The 23318-nt window shown below is 35.6% G+C and overlaps 1 protein-coding gene across 1 annotated transcript in view; it reads right to left on the reverse strand.

Annotated features, from left to right (window-relative positions):
* The window catches only part of thsd7ba (thrombospondin, type I, domain containing 7Ba), a 103873-nt gene that overhangs the window by 50685 nt on the left and 29870 nt on the right, over positions 1–23318 (reverse strand). Inside the window, exons 5-10 of the mRNA XM_041263733.1 lie at positions 23134–23303; positions 20461–20616; positions 18509–18709; positions 7871–8062; positions 4003–4237; positions 480–595 (exon numbers count right to left, since the gene is read on the reverse strand). Coding sequence (XP_041119667.1) covers positions 480–595; positions 4003–4237; positions 7871–8062; positions 18509–18709; positions 20461–20616; positions 23134–23303 — 1070 coding nt within the window. The remainder of the gene's footprint in view (positions 1–479; positions 596–4002; positions 4238–7870; positions 8063–18508; positions 18710–20460; positions 20617–23133; positions 23304–23318) is intronic.

Below are 23318 nucleotides of genomic sequence, written 5' to 3' on the forward strand. Positions count from 1 at the left end.
AAAAATACACAGTAGTAACAGGTTGTTTCTGCTGATATAAAATACCTGTCCTGGACCATAGAAGATTCCAATTGCAATGTCATTCTAAAATTAAACTTCATTGAATTTTGGACCATAGAGGTGGTTAGACATGTGTTGACTGTCCCACAGGTGAATTAGAGGGAGAAAACAAGTTGATATCAGTGATACTAGCACAGACAATTGAGGAGCATTGCTGTACTTGTCCTGAAGGTATACACTATTTAAATGTTCTAATTGTGTCCTGTATAAATATATTTAAAATACAAATTCCTTTGTCTTTCAAACACAAAAATGTCACTAGAAACACCAGACACATTGAAAATAGTATCCTTCATGAAGAATGTTTCAGTTACTGGTAGTCTTGGTTTACAAGGAACTTATGTTTTTAGGATAATATAACTTAATTCTGATTTTAAATAGTTTATCGAGCAGCTCTTCCATAATGTAATAGTCCATACCTTGTTGACAAGTTGTAGGACAAGGTGTCCATGCACTAAAAGGGGTGACCATGCAGTCTTTCTTGCAAGGTAGCAAACAAGGGCGAATTGGATCTGGCCGAGTAGAATCTGGACATCTAAACTCAAAACATAAGAGTGTAAAAGAAAGGCACTATTCCTGCAAATCTGTAAACAGAAAATTAGCAAACATTACAATTTTTACTCCCAAGCGTGCATTTGTAAAGGCAGTAAAGCTTTTGGGTGGGTCTAACAAGGCTTTAAGATGTACTACAAAATAACTCATTAGCAGGTTTCTGAGTAAATTAAGATCAATTATATTATTTTCTAATAAAGCTGTACTCCCTTATAAAGTAGAAAGTACCATAACAATTGACCTTCCATGCCCTGTTTGCGGTGAATGTGATGACACTTCGTTCCTCATTGAAACTGCCAGACATGCATCACCATGGTACAATAATTGTGTGTAACACTAGGCCAGGCTTTTAAAAACTACATCAAGACAGATAAGAACAAATGTCCAATTGGACCTAGTTTGATCTAATTGGATTGAAATTTGTCTGGTTAGAAATTGATGTTTGACGATCCTTAAAACCATTAACCTCTTTCCTTCAATATGAAAGGGATATATTGCCTCTATAAAGCCTCAGGGCCACATAAAGTTTCACTTAATTAATTTCAATTAATTAATTTCAGGCTATATGTAGCTCCCTTTACAATAAGATTTCAGGGTATGGATGGGAGTTGAAGAAATGGATAAATACTTTAACGTAATGGCTTTTTACATCTGGGTTTAAATCTATCGTTGTTGTAGTTGGTTTAGTAATCATATTTATAGCCATATTCTCATCTGTCCTCGGCTACAGCTTGACTTACAATTCTTCATGTTAACCATGGCTGTCTGAGCTATAGCATTAGCAAAAGTAATAGTAAAAGTCCAACAGAAATATAAAACATCATATCTTTAAACCACCAGAAAGCCACAGTATTCTATGCATTGTGTTTATTTATTGAAAACAACAAAGAACATAATACTTCTTAAGAGTCTTGCTTTAACACAGCATTATTAATTATCCCCACTACTTCCTAAAACATGAGGCTAAAATCAGTGATAGCCAAGGCTTTGAAATCAATGTTCTTACCCACAGTATTGTTAGCATTGGTATTTTCGCTGGTCCCCTTATTGCTTCTTATCTTTTTGCCAGGAAGCACATTCTCTAGGAATGTCACCACATCCAGGAGCATCTACACATACTCTATGCCTAGTCCTTAAACATTACATCACAATTTTACTCCAAACCTTCAGCTTATATCATAACATTCAAGTCACAATCTGATTGTATAATTGCTCTTTTGAAAGAAAATGTAAACGTTTGTGTATTTTGTTACAGCAGGCAAAAAAACAGGATTAAAATAATATATAGTGTTTGCTCTCAATGAGAGGGAGACATAAACTATCAGTATAAGAATTTTCACATTGTAGCATTTCAGTAAAACCTGTACCAAGGGATAGCTTTCAAAGTGTACAAATGAATAGCAAGGAAATGATATGTTCACTCACATCAGTTTGTTTGTTTTTTTTTTCTTGCCATGATGCACAACCGTAACCATTGTTATTTGAGTATGTATTCCTTGAATAGTATTATTACTGTATTTTTAGGCTATTAAAAAAAATGTTTTTTTTAGTTCTTTCTTCTCCTATAACAACTAAACTGTATTTCATTTTGTGTACAATGCTATATTTGGAATTATATGCTACACATACTGAAAAAGCAGATTGTGTTCAATGATATCAGTCTACTTATATAGCAATAGTGTCTTTGTATAAATGCCTATTAAGTCACATGAGCTATTTTGGAACAGTGGGTGCTCGCATTCCTTTCCGTCGGAAAAGCACAATCACGAAGAACATTTTTACTTGCTCAATTTGTCTCAATTAATCTTTACAATTTTAAATAAACTTTTCCAAGTCCTGAGAAGTTCTGTAAATGTTTAGCAGGGTGGTTGTCTCACTAGGGAAAATGAGTGAGTCTGAATGCTCTGGTCTCATTTGTGCTGATCTCTCTAATTAGTAGATTCCCTCCATGTTTGGGATAATAAAGAAAAGTCATTGCTAAGATTAAAAAACTAAAAATCTCTTTGTGTCAAATGTGCCTCCATCCACATTCCTACCATCGCTGCTTTGCAATGTCATTACGATTAAAAAACATGCTTACAGTATTTTCCATTATACATTTCTCTACTGGAAGTTAAGATGGTTTGGATTTCATTAAATAAGCTTGTCAAATAACCTCTGATAACAGCAAGGTTATAAAATATATGTAATCAATAACAGTAGTGCAAAAATTCCTCCACGGTTATGTGATCACTAATAACCAATCAGAATGCTTTGTTTGCCCAACATGTTTTATAAATGCAGATGTCAGTGTGTTCCGTAATGTACAAGTAGGGGGCAGTATTCCCTGGAAAATTGAAAACCCATCTATGATATGTTACTAAATTATTTCTTCAGATTAGTTTAATATATAAAAAGTACTTCTAAAACTACAGCACTGCTGGAATTCTTTGTTCATTTCCCATTCACGTGCCCTATCGTCGTTTTATAATATTGTTTATCAATGTTGGTGCCTCTCTTGGTCCAACTTTTACTGTAGCATATGTTAAGTAGCATAGTTAAACAAGATTACAATTAAATGTATTGCAAGTCCTGCTTTTGGGAAATGTGTGTGCTAATCAACTACACTTGTTAGGAGAAGAGTAACCCATTATTGATTTTTTACAGTGTTACAAGGATTAATGATGTGACACGACTACATTTGCTGCCTGTGGCACAATAACACTGGGCAATAGAAGAATCTATTAACTTGATCTCAGTCTGGATTGTCATTTTAAGCTCTGTAAAAATTGTCTTCACCATAGACCAACCGAAGACAAATATGCTGGATAGAGTACATAATTAGGCAAAAAAATTCCAACAGATATGGGGTAACAATTTTTTTCACAACTTTTAATGATCTAATTACGTTATGTTTCACTATCAGGAACAGGCTGCAACAAACATAAAAAAGGTAATAAAATAATAGAACCCACTACAGCATTTGAAATTTTAAAAATGAAATGTCCTTGAGATGTATTCACAGAAATGCAGAGCTGTAAGGAAGGAAATGCATTTAGAAGTGCAGTTAATGGTCAGTTACTGGCTATGCATAATGTAAGCAGAATGGGTGATGCCTGTCAGGTCTCATTCAGGAAATAGGATGCAGTCAGCTCATTCAGTCCTTTCTAATGCTTTGGAGATAAACTGGCAGCCTTTTTGGCAAGACAAAGAATGCAACTTGTGAGGTGACAGGTCTGCCAAGTCAGCATGCTGGTAGCTGTGGAGCATGCATAATGTGAGTGGCTGAAAAGGCAAGTCTGCTGTTAACATAATGCAGCAAAACACAATGGTACCTGCCATACTACTTTTATACAATATTGCTTATTTAATGCATTATTAGAGACATCTTAATGATGAAAGATACAATACCTTTTTGAGATAACCTGCCCAACATTGACTTTCATGCAGGTGACTTTGCGGCTCTGAATTCCGACGGCACAGGTGGGTTTTCCATTCCAGTTGCTGGTAGCATTGAGAGTTGTCATGGAGGTGTCTTCAGTACAAGAGGCCCATGGAGAAACTTCCCAAAACAATACAGTGCAGGGATGGTCATTACAAAGTCGCCATTCCTCCAAGGCTGGAGCTGGAGGGCATGGCTTTCCACCTGAAAATACAATCATTACCTTTTGGTGTCCAAAAATGCTTTTGTAAAAATAGCCATCATTTAAGGGCACCTTCTTGTTTTCTTACAATGGTATATGGTTATATTACACTGTGTAACAATTTTTTAATTTTTTTTTTTAGTTCCTGGGTAGTAAGTGTTATTTCCTAATTGTTTATGCCTCAAAAGTATAGAAAATGGCTATTATTCCCCACAAACTTTGCTTTTGTGACCAGGACAGTGATATTTTGAAATTTACCTATTTTCCAGAACATTCCAGATAGATTCAGTGCTGAGTAAACTTGGAGTAACTTCTAGAACTTTCTAGAACTTTCCAGTAATATAAATAGTAGTATAAATACAGGGGCCTTAAGCCCACCAGTTCAGTTTAGTTCCAGCTGCCTAAGTGGATACATATCTGCATTTTTCTGGGAGGTCATAGGAGACTTCAAAATGGTGGCATTCCTGATGGGTCTCCAAGGAGGTTTTACCAAGTTTCCCTGCTATCTTTGCCTTTGGGACAGCAGGGACACCAAGGCGCACTACCACAGGTGGGACTGGCCACAGCGGACCGAGTTCTCTGTGGGGAGGAACAACGTCAAGTGGGAGCCACTTGTGGACCCCCGGAAGGTGCTGATGCCACCACTGCACATCAAATTGGGCCTTATGAAACAATTTGTCAGAGCTCTAGATAAGGAGTTCGCAGCCTTCAAGTACCTTCAAGACTTCTTCCTTAAGCTGTCTGAGGCAAAGGTCAAAGCCGGTGTCTTCGTCAGACCACAGGAAAAAGTGGCTTGGAACAGCTTTGTCGCAGTGGTTCAGGGCTTCCTGGGCAATTACAAGGCCAAAAACTATGTGGAGCTGGTTGAGACTCTGGTGAAGAACTTTGGCACAATGGGCTGTAGGATGTCCCTCAAAGTCCATATCCTTGATGCTCATCTTGATAAATTCAAGGAGAACATGGGAGCGTACTCAGAGGAGCAAGGCGAGCGCTTCCACCAGGATACACTGGACTTTGAACGCCGCTACCAAGGACAGTATAACGAGAACATGATGGGAGACTACATTTGGGGGCTGATTCGTGAAAGTGATTTATAGTATAATCGTAAATCTCGAAAAACTACTCACTTCTAAATCTTTTGTAGTAATTTTTGTATTACTTTAGTATAAATATATGTTAATTTGGATTCATATGTTGTTTTTTTCTGACTTTATGTGAACGAAAAGACACAAATTCGCTCGTTTTCTCATTGGAAATAGGTAAATTTCAAAATATCACTGTCCTGGTCACAAAAGCAAAGTTTGTGGGGAATAATAGCCATTTTATATACTTTTGAGGCATAAGCAATTAGGAAATAACATTTACTACCCAGGAACAAAAATTGTGTTACATAGTGTTATTAATAACTCCCAACTGTCTGATGAAGACATATCTAAAAAATCTCAGCGGAGCCCGACATAAAGAATTGTACTAGAGCAGATATTTCTGAATACAATTATTGAGTGAGCAAAGCGAAATTGATTCCAGACTTATTTTGCACTTGTCACATGATAGGGGCGTGACATATTCAGCGATTACGTATTTTAAAGCTGTACACACTGGCCACCACAGGCCACCATGAGCAAGGTCTCCGAGTTTGCAATTATACACTCTTGACAAAGTTGCCTGAAACTTGTAGCTTGCACATTACTGTGGCAGAGCGAGAGCTCTGTATTGGTGTTTGGTGGTGGTTGGCAGGGATGGAGTTAATTCCTCCCTGCCAAAACAATGTGAGAATGTGGCTGGACCTTAATTAGATAATAGCTAATTATTGATTAATTAGGTAAATTAGCCATGTCACATAAAAGGAAAGCCCAGGGCTCCATTTGGAGGAGTTTGATCAGTGAACCTGTGTTGTTTTTTATTTTGCTGTATTGTCTTTAAAAGTTCAGTGAAGGCTCTGAACAGTTTTCGCATTTGTCTTTAAATCTTTATTTTGCCCTTGTGCCTTTTTGTTTGTACTTTTGTGTTATTTTAGTTTATTAAAGTGCGCTTTAGTGCTTGTACTATAGTTTCTGAGTCTCTTTCTCGCCGCTATCCTGTCACTTTCAATAAAAAAGCATCCCTTCCTACATTTTTCTAGCAACATGTAGGCTAGTGTTTTATAGTTTTATATCATTTAAACATTCTTTGCCTCATCATCAGCTTTTACTACTTTTACAATGGACTGTCATAATGGCCTTGCTGTAATCAACATTGCCCTCAATCTAAAAGAATAAAAAAAAAAAGTAAAAACAAGGTTAATTGAACTTCAGCCTTGTCAGGTTAGATGTCTATGAAACATATTTTCTTCCTTTCCAGCGTGGGATTCAGACAATTAGGTGAAACAGGACTTTATGTGGGAGTTGAATGTCTCAAGGCGCAGGTATATTTTCTGTCTTAATTAGACTTTCATTTGTGCAATCTGAAGCAGGCAATGCGTGATTTATGTTATACAGTAAGAGTCAACTACAGAATAATGCCTAAGGACTCTATCTACAACTCAGTTGTGCTTTAATGTAACCTAATTAAGGTATCAAATCTGCTAAAACTGCTAAAAAAGCATTATTTTGGAAAGTGGAAATTAATCATGTTTTATCACCATTCCTTTACCTTGGTAATGTATAACCAAAGAATTAAGTTAAAATCTCTGCCAATGTTTATATGCATGATGACATCTGTTCAAGATGTAGTATGCGTTTGATTTAACTAATAGCTTAAAGCAAGACAAAGCTGTCATATGCTAGAACAGATGTTAGCTTGAAAGACCATTCCTGTGTAATTTATAATATATAATTTATATATATATATATATTATATTATATAAATATATTAAATAAATATATATATATATATATATAATATATATATATATATATATATATATATATATATATATATATATATATATATATATATATATATATATAATTTATTTAGTGTTTCTATGAAATCTCCATTTTCTGTTTTCCTTTTGAGGTTTGCTTAACTTTGCTTCTACAGTATAATTAAAGGCAAGCCCTGTACCTGTTATTTTCTCAAACTTATCACATCTAAACCTTGCAATTGACTGGTGATAATATTTTCTCCCTTTTGATTTCAGTTTAGCAGCACAGAATAATCCTACCACGTCATATTAAGATCCTGACATTTTGATACCGCCAACAGTAGGCAGTCGTGTTTACAGCATATATTTTAGAACATTATTTATAGGTGGAATATAGTATGCAAAACTGCTCTAATTAGAATTCTTCATGTTTTAGTATGATCGATTTATCAGGAAGACAATAATACATTTTCTGACGTCGAGTAAAATATATATTATATTTTGTTATAGAAACCAAAAACAATTCTGGTCCCTATTTTCAAAGTCTTTAGTCATGTCTTTAATTAAATTAATTATTCTTTTTTAAAGGACAAAATGTACTTGAATTATATAAAACTTATTAAAAGAGAATGCTGTCCTTTTAAAAAAAAATAGGACCTTTAACTTTTCTTCAAATGTATTTACTATTTTATAATACAGCCAACGTCAATACTTTTCCAGGTTTTGGACAACAACAAAATAAAGTTAATTTCCAATTGTAAACTGTAGACCAGTAAAGCAGCAAGTGTACCTTCTCCAGGCAGCGCAAGGATCAATCTCACTCTGCTCTGTTTTCCTTCTTCATTTTTACTGGAGCATGAGTGGGAACACCCTCCCCAGGCAGACCAATAACTGAGCACACAGTCCATAGGGCAAGGCACCTCACAGGGCAGTCGAGAGGGAGGAGGGTCCTCCATACACTGATCATCAGAAACATCTTCACCTACACAAATTCAAGATAAACACTTCAGAAAAGAGTTCCCAATAATATCCCATTTGTCCAGTATTCACAGAACAGGAGCAACTGCAAGGAGTAAGCCATGGGACTTGAAATATGAATTATGTGCTTGTGACTTTAGGAAGATGACATGTTTGGAAGATGACATTGCTCTCATTTTGGCTTGTATGTGTCCTGGTGAAATACTGAAACACAGTAAGAAAGGAATTTCAACAAATAGAACGGCCCAGTCATTTTTATGACACAAGCTGTATAAAGCACACCAAGTGTGTGACACGCATGACACCGCCTCCTTATTTTCTTGACTTTTCTTGTTGTTTTGTTGTGCGTAAGGGCAGCGCCTGCCCCTGTGTGTGGCAATAGCAAAATAATGCAGCCCATTATTATACATTAGCATGTGTAACAAGACTGATATGCACATACCTCATATTGACAGACACACAATAATCTTTTCCACTGGTATTGCAGTTGATGGCATTATGTCATTATGAACAGCTGGTGTAATTAAATAGCAATTGCTGAACAGTCGTAGTGAAAGGTATTATTTATCACCAGCGGTGGTAGCGGCGAGCTTAGCTGAGCTAAAAAATAATCATATATGATATATAAATTGGGAGAAAATAATAAAATAATTAGAGATTACTAAATAGAAAAAAAACTAAAAAACACAAGACGAGCACAAGATGAGGAGATGTGCTTGCTATTAATTAATTAGTTCATGCTATTTTTGGATTGTGATTTTGTGATTGAAATTATCAGTATGTCTATTACATTGCCAATATAACGTGTAATGTAAGTAAAATTCAAGCGGAATGTTGCACTCTCATGGGTGCTGAAGTTAGAATGCGTCCTATGGGTGCTTAAGGTGATGGGGGGGGGAGGGAGGGAGTAAAGGGGTAGGGATGTCAGTGCTAGTTCTATGCAATGGACAATGACAATATTTAAGCCTCTAATGGCATCAGACATACATATTTCTTACATCATATACATTAAACAAACAATATTTACTGTACTAATATTTTACTATACTAATTCTTATCGTGCTGTTATCGACTGCTGTTATTGACTGTTGAGAGGGAGTGTTGTCAATGGCATTGATGCAGAAGGAGTTGTGATCTGGACGCACTGCAATCTTTAGAAGAGATTTTTTTTTTTCTTCCTTGCGTAAATGTTGAGAAATGTATTGCCTAGTTGATTTATGGCCCTTGATGAAAAACTGCAAGAGCAATTTAGAGCCTCTTGCCATGTTTTTTCCTTTCGTCCACATTAACATATAAATGTGCCTTTTTTATGCTGTTCTTTTTTTTTGTAAGTTTGAACAACACATATATTTATTTTGTTGCTTGTATTTGTAATTGTAAATCTGCTGTATAAATAAATACATTTAAAGACTTGCCAGTATGTTTATGAACACAGAAAAGGTAGCATAATGTGTTTCTTGTAAACTTTACAGGGTGTTTTGTAACACTATTTTGTAACACTTTACAGCCCCTAAAGTCATGGTAATAAAATGTATATTCCCTTTGGATGAAAATCTTATTGTGAAAAAGTGGTCCTATAGGATATAAATTAACAGGAAATGTTCTGAATAGAGGGATTTTTCCACATTTTTTTTCACTTCACAGTAGAAACTGCCAGCTCAGCAACGTTAAGAATTCTGTATTCAGTCTGCTAGTCAGCTTGGAAATTTGTTTGATACAGGCTGTAAAAGAAGCTTAAATGCTAATTACAGCTTATTACATGGTATGTTATGATATCCTTTTATGTTTACAATAGCTGACTCCTAACGTCTACCATTAAAGTAATCTTTAATAGCTGTAGGTTCCTGCTTGATGATCAATCCAGATTTTAGAAATGTGATGACTACATTAGCTTGCCTAATATCTGCATTGGTGTTTCTAACCTGTAACTACTATACACAGTTGCTGTGGACCCAGTGCACTTCTAAAATGCCTGCCGCTAACTGTACCACTGTAGTTTCATGTTAAGTCAGCACCACTTGTATGATGGTATTCATGCTGGTCTGGCTACTCAGTTTCTTCACAGGTTGGTAATGGGATCCGGGGGTAATACTTGTGTGACATTTCTTGACCAGTCATGCAATTTAGAATTCCTAATTTTTGGAACTACTAGGAGTTAGCTCCAGAGTCATATGAAGTTGATATGTTGCAAAAGTAAAGAACAAAGCTTCTTCATTTTTTTCAGATACATTTTTTCATTAAAAAAAAAAAGAAAAATGTGCACATATTTTGGCCGATGGCTCTGTTTCATGGCATTCTAAACATAGGCAGCCATGTTCTATAGATTGCTGCAGCCCTGAGTGACTGTAACAGCTTCTGAATTCCTCAAGCAGCTTGGGAAAGCCCTCGGAACTCTTCTGTCTGCTAACCCAATCTCCAAAAGGAAAAAGTGCTCAATTTGTCCATCATCAAAGGACGGAAAGACAAACGTCTCATGTAAAAATCTGTCTTCAGTGGGCCCATCCCACGTGTTCAAATTGCATGTGAGCAAGGAAACTGCTCAGAATCATTTGAATAGTGTTGCTCTCTAAAGAGTAATTTTTAGTTAAATGGATTTAATTTGTCTGTATCGTAGACGAAATAAACATTGGGTCCACTGGTCCCGTGCATTATACTTAATTCACATTTTGAGGTGAATAGTAGCTACTAGTTAAATGGCTACTGTAGAAATCTCAAAGAAGATATTGTAACAATCTCAACATGGACAACACTGTGCTCTTATGATACTTTCTCTAAGGATATTGTCAATACATGCACACCAGGAATGGATAAAATGTGCCATGTTCTCCACCAAATCTATTTCTACAGAGCTCCACAATAAAACCTTATAGGACATGAGCATTGCAAATTTAATAATATTAAATTTTTACTAAATCCATATTATTACTTTTTAATAATATTTATTTTTACATAGTTCCTTTCACAGTGGACCACCATCACAAAGTGCTTTACAGAGGTAGGCTGTGAACTGTGCATTATATGCAGAGTCACTTACAATAGGACATTGATTTGACATCTCATTCAGAGGATGGAGGACAAGGAGGTTAAGTGACTTGCTCAGGGTCACACAGTAAGTCAGTCGGTAGAGGTGGGATTTGAATTAGTGGCCTTCTGGTTATAAGCTCTGGACTTTAGCCACTGGACCACACTGCCTCCTTCAGCTGAAATAATCCATTTTTTTCTCCAAGCCATTGTTTGGAGTTTAAAACTCAACATTGCATAATCAAAACAAAGCTATCTAGAGCATTATATGATTTAGTAAGGGTGTAAGTAACATTACAGCTATTTTTTTTAATCTTATGAAAAATTAATTTCAATAACTTCCAGTATGGTAGTGATACAATCAAATTTAAAAAAGTAATAATGTTCTTATCTGCGAAAACCAGATGATGTGTGCTCATGTTGTTATTAGCAAATAGCGCACAAAATATTTTAATAATTGTTTCTGACACAATGTAGAAATAAAGTATTCTTTACCTTGATATTGAAGAAATAAATATGCAAATTAGGACATTTTATAAAAGGTGTCATTCTGATTTCTATATATTATATACATCTATATAGCAGGTATATATACGGATGCCACTAATATATCTTTCTAATTATGAACTCTGATGAGATTTCACCTGTGAGCTTTTACAGTATACATTCTTAAATAAATGAGTGTGCAGATTGCTGCAATGTTGACTAATTCAATATAATATTGACTGTTTTGTTTTTGTAGTTTTCTTTTAACTGTTTACAAGCTGAATTTTGAACAAGAGGTTCTGTAGGAGGCCATTTCCAAAATATTCAAAGTAGGGTCCTATCATATAGTTTACAAACAACTGGAGCCATTTTTTTGTGGATGATCATCATTATAACTGATAAATGTGATTGTTAACAAAAAAAAAAAAAAAACATGTGTATTGCGTGTATCTATCTGGAACACATATAATCAAGTTATCATCCCAAAACTCAGAAATTGACTTTACAGTACATGACCTTGCAACTGCCTTGTACCTCAATGCAGTGGCAGCATTGACCAACAAGAGTCCATTCAGGAGTTCCTGGAATAGCAATGTTTGCAGAAAAACAATCCAGTCACAAGCAGGGTCATGGCTGATAGAGCATGCAGACGTGTGCAACATAGTGTGAGCAGCAACAGATGTGCATAAAGTTGGATGTATCCATGCATGCTGTGGCTTATCTATCTGATGTACAGTGCTGAATGTTAGTACTCACACACAACAACCTACAGGAAACACAATAATACAATAAAAAAATGATATTAGCTAGCGGCTGCTATTGCAGACCATAAATGCATATTGCATGATTAATTAGAAAAATACAGCTAAACAAATGAAAGTCTTCTCTATTTTGTTAACCTTGGGTTCAAATCTGGCTTATGTCACAACTGAAATGATTATTGGTGGGTTCAGCTGGCAATAAACAGCTGTGTAGCCAGTTTCACAAAATGATCTACTTTTACTTGTTTAACATTAGTTTAATTTGATAGTTTGTCCAAACAGAAATCCAACTGGTCAAACTCATTTGTAGACAAAGTAAATCAAACCCATATAGTACAAACTTGCACGGTCTGAAATCTAACATATGTTCTATTTTAAAACATATTTAATTAAAGACATCATGCCATAGTATGAATCTGGAGGAAATGAAGATTGGAGTTTGCAGCAGATGTTACTTCAGCCTTTAGGAAATATGTTAATTGATTGATTAGAGACCAGTACAAATTACAGATGCCAAATGTAACAGTTTAAGAAAAGTATGCTCATTTACTCTGACTTGATGGAAACTGTAAGTGGCACAAATCTGATGTTCCCAAGAAATGTGTCTGTATTGAAATTGGCTGGCTATCAGCTACAGATGTGTGGAAAGAGCAGAAGAGAGGTCAAGTACCAATGTGTGTTCACAGGCTCTAATGAAGAAAATACTAAATAGGTATCTGCAAGAGACTAATACATTTCTGTTTTATTCATGTATTTATGTATTTTTTAAAATTTGTTAATGTTCAAATACAGTATATAAGCTTATTGTTAGCATTTTCCACACCAAAATGAAGACTTTTTTCAGGACTTTCTCACTAATCCCATGAAAATGTAAATATAATGGACTCTGCCAAGTCAACGCCCCGGTTTGAACGATCGCCCCACCCCAAATTTCAGCTGAAAGTCAAATTTTCACCATTAATTTATGTTTTTTTTAATGGCCATGTGCAAATAATGCTTGAGGGAAAATATCGCTTCTCACAGAAATAGAAGAAAATTAAAATCTTCGGTTAAGATAATTAAGACGTGGAGTTCGATGGTTTCGAATCAGATGATACAGGCTTCGCAGTCTGATTGATTACACTTTTCTGTTGTTACCTACAATCCATATTTTGCATCATAATTTTTTTAATTTTTTTTAGACAATGCAAAAGCTTGTTTCTCGGGCACCATTTCTTGTATTGAACATTTTAATTCTATGTTAATTTATTATTTCATGTTGTGTTTTGACCCTGGACACCGCAATTTCTTACTTGCATAGATTATGGGAAAGTCCTTTATTTTAACAGACCAAAAATGTCACATATTTAGATATTTTTTAAATGTAGCAACTTTTATTTTAGCGTTTTTCAACTACAAATGTGGTTTTTCATGATGTAGGTTTGCGCTGAACACTGTAGCTTTTAGGTTTAATGTTTGTTTTGTGAAAAGGTTAGAAAAGACAAACAAGTGGCCATCCTAAAGTAGCTTTGAATTATATTTCACCAGTCATTAAATATGTTAACTGCACTTCTTGATTCTTTAACATGACTGTGTGCTGTGCTCTACCTTTCAATTTTAAGCATGCCTAATTGTAAACGTAATCTATCTACCTAATGTTAAAAATATTTCCTCTGCAATAATGGTATGTAATTTCGTCCCTACCTGAGTCAATGACCCCCCCCACCCCCACCCTCCACACACTTTTGCCTTAACGACAACTTTACGCCCCCTGGGCGTTGACTCGGGAGAATCCAGTAATTCACATTATTGATGCATATTATCCTTGGTAAGGAATATTCTGTATGTTACAAACAGCCCTTAAAATGGGTGTACTTTCAATATTTGAAAGAAAAAAAAAATTAGGGAGAAATAAAGAAAGAAATAAGCAGAAACATAAGAACATAAAAAAAGTTTACAAATGAGAGGAGGCCATTTGGCCCATCTTGCTTCCTTGATTGTTAGTAGCTTATTGATCCCAGAATCTCATCAAGCAGCTTCTTAAAGGATCCCAGGGTGTCAGCTTCAACAACATTACTAGGAAGTTGGTTCCAGATTCCCATGATTCTCTGTGTAAAAAAGTGCCTCCTATTTTCTGTTCTGAATACCCTTCTATTTAATCTCCATTTGTGACGCTTGGTCCTTGTTTCTTTTTTTCAGGTCAAAAAAGTCCCTCGGGTCGACACTGTCAATACCTTTTAGAATTTTGAATGGTTGAATTAAATTGCCACGTAGTCTTCTTTGTTCAAGACTGAATAGATTCAATTCTTTTAGCCTGTCTGCATATGACGTGCCTTTTAAACCAGGAATAATTCTGGTCGCTCTTCTTTGCATTCTTTATAGAGCAGCAATATCTTTTTTGTAGCAAGGTGGCCAGAACTGAACACAGTATTCAAGATTAGGTCTTACTAATGCATTGTAAAGTTTTAACATTATTTCCCTTGATTTATATTAAACACTTTTCATTATATATCCAAGCATCGTGTTGGCTTTTTTTACAGCTTCCCCACCAGCAGTGTTTATATATTTCTTAGATGAAGATGTAATTATGATTTCTATCACTGATGTAAATAGAAATTATGTAAAGTGTCCAAGGTGCAACTGAAAGCCTGTAATGTAGACTGCCAGTTGACAATGACAGTTGTAGCAAATTCTTCAAATTAAACTGACTGTGAAAAAATGACTAGCTTTAATAATGCTAATTCATCATCCTTGTTATGCTGTATTGAAGTGATCACTGTCAGAGCGAAAAAGAAGTGTGTCAGACAGCCTATTAGCTTATTTTAACATCTCAGGCATACCATTCTGCATTTATAATTAATGGAATGCACTGCTTCCTCACCAAAATAGTAATATGACCAGAATTAATTTGTTCTTTTCACAAAGCACAGGCTCTCTTGTTTCTTTTAAACTAACTTTATTAAAGAAAAAGAATATAAAACAATATAAGTATTACATTATTTCAAGTTTTTCTTCAGATAGAAATAACTCAAGTAAATGGGGGGCAGGCCATTTTCTTGCTAAACATCTGCTCCTAAATATATGCAAATAGTTTTATGAGTGTGCTGTCTCATAGGTGTATCACTGCCAAAAACGTAATCATGTTCTAGTAATGATGAATGACTATGGATGCGGAATATATTGCCCATTTAACACCAATCAAACCCTCTGTTCACGAAATGTCTTGATGTTCCTGAATAATGTTCTCTTTTAAGAAAACAGGGACAATATTTCAATAAGATCTCACTATTAGAGGTATATATGCACTGAACAATTTTTTCTAACCTGAGGCAACTAAAAGTCTTCATTACCCGAAAGACAATGTCTTAGTTTGACATGGACTCTGCAGTTTTATATTACTCTTAAATGATATACTGTTTGCTGTAAAATTATCTATATTCAACACTATCACAGAATGCATGTACTATATGAATTATTTAAGTATTAATGTATTGGTTTTCAACAACAAAGAGGGGGGGTTCTAGACATATTTCATTTCGGTCCAAGTTGCTAACTCACTTAATTATAAAAGACACATATTTATTATTTATTTAAATAATTAATTCAAACAATAGGATTGTAAAATGATTGTTATTTTGTATATGTTTTATGTTTAAGGTAACCTTGCTATAATGTCTTTAGTTCAATTTGTAAATAAAATAAAATAAAAAAAAAAACAGCAGGGTGATAAAGAGCTTAACCAGTAACAACTAGAGGTCTGATAAAAAAAAAAAAAAAATCAGATTCATTTTTCACATGTGAAAATTGATTTTCCACAACATTTATGCTTGTTGCTTGTTCAGCCTTCTATCTATCAATGCCAGAGGTCTCCGTTTTGACATTTAGTGTAATTACAGTGAGATTCTGTGTTTGATAACTCCTTAGGCCCTGGCTATTGCTGAATTAGCTTGAAGTAAGCAGGGGTTACATTCCATTATCAGTATTACTAAAACAATCAGATGAGTGCCTAGACGGTGACAGGGCTCTAAATGATGGGTTCTTTTCTATGGATCAAGGCAATGACATTCAATTGGAAATGTATACATTGGTTATAAATAGTAATATGATACAAAGTTAAAACTATAAGAAACTAACACAATAAAATGGTAATAGAGGTTCAGTAGTAACATTTCCCAGATGTGTCAGATTCCGAACCAGTATTTCATTAAAGTAAGTAATATAAAATGTTGAAACTCAGTGAACACCTTACTCATGTTGTGCAGAATTATTATTGCCATCAATGCGTCTACATCAAGGCATAACTATAATGATTATATGTCTCCATTAAAGCAATTAGAACCAACTGCTCAATGGAGGCTGTCTAAGAACAAATAAATCCCCTCTCATTAAACAATCATCCTAGCACTGCTGAACTTTGTGTCTAAATATGCTGAATTGTTTGTTTTCTTAAAAATACGAGTATCTCTGTACTTTTTGTTCCAGCATACAAAATTGAACTAAGCCCCTGGTGGAATTCAGTTAAAGCTAACCAATGAAGAAGAAGTGAAAATCAGAAGCTGCTAACAAATCAGGAATGACTGACATTCCCTTTAAGAAAACAATAACCCTAGTGATTGCCTTTGATCTTGATCAAGAAAAAGCTGCTCTTTATTGCCATAGCGCCATTTACATTCATTGAACAATTTTTGCATAGGTGACAGCAGTGTTTCGTAATATTCATAAACATGTAATTTCTAATACATACTTCCGGCCTTTGCAATATAGAGTGTATTTCTGATTCATACTGGAACTATTATTTGCAACATGGCTTCATTACTTAGTGCTGCTGTGATTTGCATGAAAAAATTCGCTTCTGTTTGCACCAAGTTTTTTCATCAAAATCAGGGTCAAACATGTCTTGCCCAAGAGTTTTACTCCCATCATCAAAATCAGGCCCAAAGACTAAGAAGGATTTTTCACAGTAATATTCACACCTAAGGCATTATTTGAGTACTGTATACTGAGGTATCAGAGGGAGATAAACAACAGTTAGTATACCAAATAAAACCTAAAACTGTTTTGCTATGTGTTCCCTGGTGGTGGAACTGGTAAATCACAGCTACAGAAAAGAAAACACTATATTAACGTAAAACAACATCTGTTAACATGAACGAAATAAAACTACTGAAAAAGATACCTGCCAATATACAATATTTATCAGGAACAGGCTCAAATTCATTGTCTCACTGACTCCAGTTCCAATAGGCCAACCTAAATAAATCAATCTTCCATAACCTGCAGGTACGATGATACATATAAACTTCACTGTGTTGAACAGAATTACTAAAAGCCCTGTTATATGCCCACAGTAAATCTCTTATAGGACACTGGCAAAATTGATGGCTGAGTGGTTGCCACTATCCATTAGATAATGTATAGTGGGTTGTATTCAGAGCATAGCACACCAGTGAGTGCACTGCACAGCAAGGCTTTACGAATACATGCAGTGTACTGTTCATAGGGTTTCTGACTTTATGTTTGAACCGATAAATACAGATAAAACAGCCCCAAAACTAACAAAAAGAAGGTGTTTGCTGTATCCTTTAAACACAAAAAAAGAACAATGGAAACTAGCTCTTGTTTTTTCTGTTCATTTAGTATGTTCATGGTTCAGGTTACTGCATTTTGCAGCAAAGTACAACATTGCACATCAAAACTCCAGAACAGTTGTTTTGTAAGAAATTAAATATTCCTAAAATGAGCATGGTATAAAGTATCCCCCAACATGGTACCAAGCAATTGCTAGTCACGTGTTCTAAAAAGACAGTCTTACTTGCACTACCTCCAGCGGTCAATCTCTTTCATTGGACCCCCCCCACTCTCCTGCAATGTTTTCTGTAAGTGATTTTAGGTGTGATCCTGGACAGCACATCACCTATCTATCTTTAAACATTTCCTCCCATCTCAGGTGTAAAAATAAACCAAAACTACTATAAAGCTGATTGCAGAGGTGGAACCAAACTCTCGTTGCATAGCTCTTTGAGACATTCCAGGCATTACTATGAGTACAATTAGTCATAATGTGCCTTAATCATCATTGTTGCTGCTCTACTGTAATAAGTGGAGTGATCTTTCCCAGGTCTACAATGTTAAATGTGTTGTTAAAGACAAGGAATTTAGTGGGTCTCTCTGGATTTCTGACAACTGTTAAGAGTATTGCTTACCTTGATTGTTCTTACACACAAGTTTCTGGGAGTGAGTTCCGTGGCCACACGTTCCTTTATTAGGAATGCAGACTGGCTCCTCAGTCACATGCCACTCAAAGCAAGTTGGTTCTTCACATGGCATAGTTTCCACAAGATGGGGGCAACTGTCAACGGTGCCAGTAGGCTCTCGGATCACTTGACGTCTTCGTAGTCTAAAACCTAAGAAAAGTTAAAAAGCGAAAACAACTTTAATGACCAATGGGACTGTTTTATCTATGTTCTAATATGGGATTCCCTGTTAATTGTACACTTTCAGTGCCTTGGGGACATCTGGAGTAACATGGCTTAACTGATGGCAAGATAATAGTAGTACTCAACTTTGTTACATTTACAACATGTTATAGATTTATCTGTGGCACTAGGTTTTTCTGATAATTACCAAAGTGAAAGATCTGCCCTTGCACCCACGATCCATTTCTGGACTTTCTCTATTGCCTTCTGGCCAAGACTAACTTCACATCTACTAGGCCTAGAGGATCTTACTGGCAGCTACTCTATTGAGGGTTAATCTATTGTCAATCCAACACCAACTTTTGTAAATCACACAACATTAATCTAAGTAAAAGCTCTAATTACAATGATGCACTATTTATTCATCATCTGACCTTCATTAACAGGCTTACATTAGATCATAATTGCGGATTGTAGTTTCTAATAGCTTTTTTTTGGTGCTATACATGGTACTGTAGTATTTCTCAGAAATGGTTATTAATGTAGTCACACATATTGCTATATATGGTTCCATTCCCTAAAGTGTTTAATAAGCTACTATCCATCTTGACACAGTTTACATGTATAGCTGTAATTTCATTGCTTGAAAATTGCAACCAAATCTCTGCCATACTGTAAGCTTAGTAATGTAAGAGCTGCCATACCAAACTCACTTTTTTTTTTTTTTTTTTTTTTAACAAAGCCAGCTTTGTGTTGGAGCAAATCTTTATCAAAGAATTAGGTCTTAGTGTTCTGTTTAAGACCCATGAAACTCTGTCAAAAAAGCAAAAAGCTTCTGTTTAGGAAGAACATTTAAAGTTTGCCCAAAAGATATTTGTTAAAAAAAAAAAAAAAACATATCAGTGAAAAGATGCTGAGCAGTACTACGGTATATTCCATAAGAGGTTAATAATTTAGAAGCCTGTCACCACAGAAGTTGTTGTTAATCAGCTGAAAAGGAATGATGTTATCTTTGGTTCACTTTACACACCTTGTTCCATATCAGTTCCAGTTCACTACACCTGCCTTACACACATTCAAATAAGGTGATTGAGACTATTTTTGAATGCTGCTGTATTAAACCCATGTCTTAATTTCCCTTATCATTTCTGATGCTGCATCATGAACTTGTTTCAGTAAGTCACTGAATTGTAACTACAGTTCATGGAGGGACACATGCTATTATTTAGAACTAACATACTTGTATACTTGAAATAAAATGTCTATTTATATATATATATAATATATATATATATATATATATATATATATATATATATATATATATATATATATATATATATATATATATTAGAGTGTCAAATTATTATTCTCCACACAGCTCAAGTGAATTGAAGGTTCGGTAGGCTTCCTTCAATCCCGCGACCAAGCCACTTTCCTCTTTTTCACCCAGGAACTTGAGTTTATGTTATCAAGCTAGAGGTCAACCCTGCAAGTATCTGCTTGAGCTCACCAGCCGCCTGGCCAGTAGAGTCCACTGTAGCTCAATGAGTAGAAACAGTCCCTGCTGTTTCTGCCTCCCTAACCCAAACGCTCCCTCCAAAATCCCCAGAGAAGACTGGTGACTTTGCATAGCTAGGACAGAAACCTGACTGTATGACTCACCCTACACACATTGCAGCCGTGCTTTTACCAGGTGAGCCACTAGAGGACCGCCAGTCAATATACATTTTCAATACCTTTCCTCCCTTGTGGATCCTTGCAGTTTTCATATATGCATGGCCCCCAAGAAGACCAGGCAGAGACTAAGCACTCTTCTGTGCAGGGTGTGGAGCACAACTGAGCAACCAAAGGCATTGGTCCAGGACATAGCCTCCCATTAACAGGTCTAGACACTGAAAAAGACAACAGCAAAGAAAAACAGCAAGATTATAACAAGCGACTGCATAAGAGTTTCTATTCTGAAAATCACTCTTGAGAATTAAATGATACTGCTTTGGCTGTTTGGGGGTTTCTTCCATTGACATATTTGAGGTATTGTCCTCAGAAAAGCCATTTCAATCTTATGCACACATCAGTAGCGATACAAAGGGTGCATCAATAAGATGCTGTGATTGATATCCTTGGAGATGTTCACAGTGAGGAAAATACAGGATGGTTCATAGATATTCCAGGAAAATGTGTACCTCAGAGCATTAAAACTTTTTTTTCATTTCAATAGAAGACCATGGGAACAAATGGTATGGCTGACAATTTGCATCACCAAAGGTTCTGTTGAGAATTTAGTGCTCACAATGAATGCAGTGCCAGGAAAGCACATCGTTTGACAAAAGCAAAAGTATATTTTTCAAGTGTATCCAATTTTACAATCATGTGTTATGTATATCTGTGTGCCCTTGTAACCCCTGAAGTGACCACATGCACCACAAGAGAGTGTCTTAACCACTGCTCAAACCAGCACTAACAGTGCTGTCAATCACATCTTACTGGCAGGGATCCCAATCTGTAATGAGGAAACAAAGTGAAAGGACAGAATGTTGAATATTCATTATGCTTTCTGCTAACTTGATTATAGTATCTAAAAAGCTTCCAAATGTAAATGGGTGTGCATAATTTCCCATTCAAATGTAAAATGATTAATTTCAAGAGGGTACAGGTCTTTGCACATGTAGCTTATAATCGTGAAGCTCAACATCTGATTGTAGATATTTAGAACTTCCCCATCCCATAAGAAATACTGTTTTTGTATTTAAAGCACTAAAGCTAGCTTTTTGTAACTGAAAGTTATATTGCTTGTCAATTGTTTATTTTCTAATTAAGTAATGTTCTTGTCGTGTGTATCTGTTACAATGCATTCTGCCCAAATCAATCTGCATTAGCTGCAAGCTTAGAAGCTCATAACTAAAGCAAACACATGCTGATTCCAATTGATCCCTTCTCCGAACAACGCTGATCAAAAAGTGTCACCCTTGTTATTATCGTGGACTGGCATTCAGACATTTGAAACCTTTCTAGCTAGGCTGAGATCCAAGTTGTCCAGTCTCAAGAGCAAGGATAGAGATGGTAGAAACATGATAAGTCACTGAGACATTGTTAGAGCTTGAGTCGGAGTACTGACGGTGACTGGGCCCCTTCAGATACATTAAATTATACAAAATGGAAATTGGCACAGTAAGCATACCAATAAGGGTATATTTGGGTTGCTTTGGTTTGTTTAGCTGTTTGTTTGTATTTTGTTTGACTTTAAAACATGACAAACAACCTCAGGAATATAAATACCATAAGCAATGTCCTGGTAGCAGATGGAAGTGATGTCACAACAGTGGTTTAAATAGTAGCTATAACAACACTCAGTGGAACCCATGCCTCTAAATGATATAAAACACACCAAAATCTGGAATATAATGTTTTACTCTGAAACCAGAATTTTCTAGGAAAGATGTGTTTTTTACATTCACAGACAGTGTGAGTGAACAGCAGCTAACTGAACATTGTAATATGAAATGCAAGGTACATTTACAATCACTACTCAATGTGTTACAAAAATACAAAACAGATTGCTGAATACAAACTTGTTTAACAGCACTTGTGGGCACTCGTGGTAAAGGCACTCTGCCCTACCAGCTTGTATCATACAATACCCTACGCTTTATTCTATAGCTATTGAGTTGTTTCATACCATGCATTTTAAAGAGCTTTCCAGATCACTGACTAACTTGACCTCACTAAAACGACAATGGAGTATAATGCTTTGATACCTTTAGTTTATTGGGCATGCATGTAACTTTTAGACTGATCTTTCAATTAAATCAGAACAGTCTTCAGTATCACCAATGCACACATAGCTGACATCACAGCACGTCATGTCACTTGATTTTAGAATAACCAGCAGGTGGTCTAAAATATCTGCCATGGAAATGATTTCATTTAATGCCTAGCTGCCCTTTATATCTTCACTGAGACTGCTACATATATAGGGTGACAAATACTGTTTTCCTTCTGTTAGCATATGCACCACAGAAAGGACAAGATGATCTGTTTTTAATTGTCTGATATGATAGTATAGGAAGTTTTACAGTACATTTTTCCTGTGTACTCAAACCCCTATAGAGCATTGTGTATTACTTACTGTTGTGTCCTTGGCAATCTGTTTTTATTGGTTTCACTGGAGTTGATAAAACTGTCTACACTAGAAATTATGTAAGCTAATGAGTAACACACATAAAATACAAATGACATAATAACCCATATTATTGACACTGTTTTCTTATTAGATTTGTAACAATAATGGTGTAAAATGGTATTGGCACAACTGAGTAAACAGTCTTTATTAATAATATAAAGGCCAATGTTCTGAAACACTTTAGTTTTTGATCCAAGTCCCATATTCCATGAATATTATATGGTCCTACCTTCTTTACCTTTGTGTGAAATTGTATCATCTGGGCTCTGCACACAGTATGCTTCCCTCATCTGTATCCCTCCTCCACATAGCTCTGAATGGTTGTTCTGACGACAGTCTTGCTGGCTGAGAAGGGGAGTAACCTGGCATTCACCCCACTCAGTGGTCTTCCACACATACCTGACAAAATATCAG

The sequence above is a fragment of the Polyodon spathula genome, chromosome 11, assembly GCF_017654505.1.
Source record: "Polyodon spathula isolate WHYD16114869_AA chromosome 11, ASM1765450v1, whole genome shotgun sequence".
NCBI classification, from domain to species: domain Eukaryota; kingdom Metazoa; phylum Chordata; class Actinopteri; order Acipenseriformes; family Polyodontidae; genus Polyodon; species Polyodon spathula.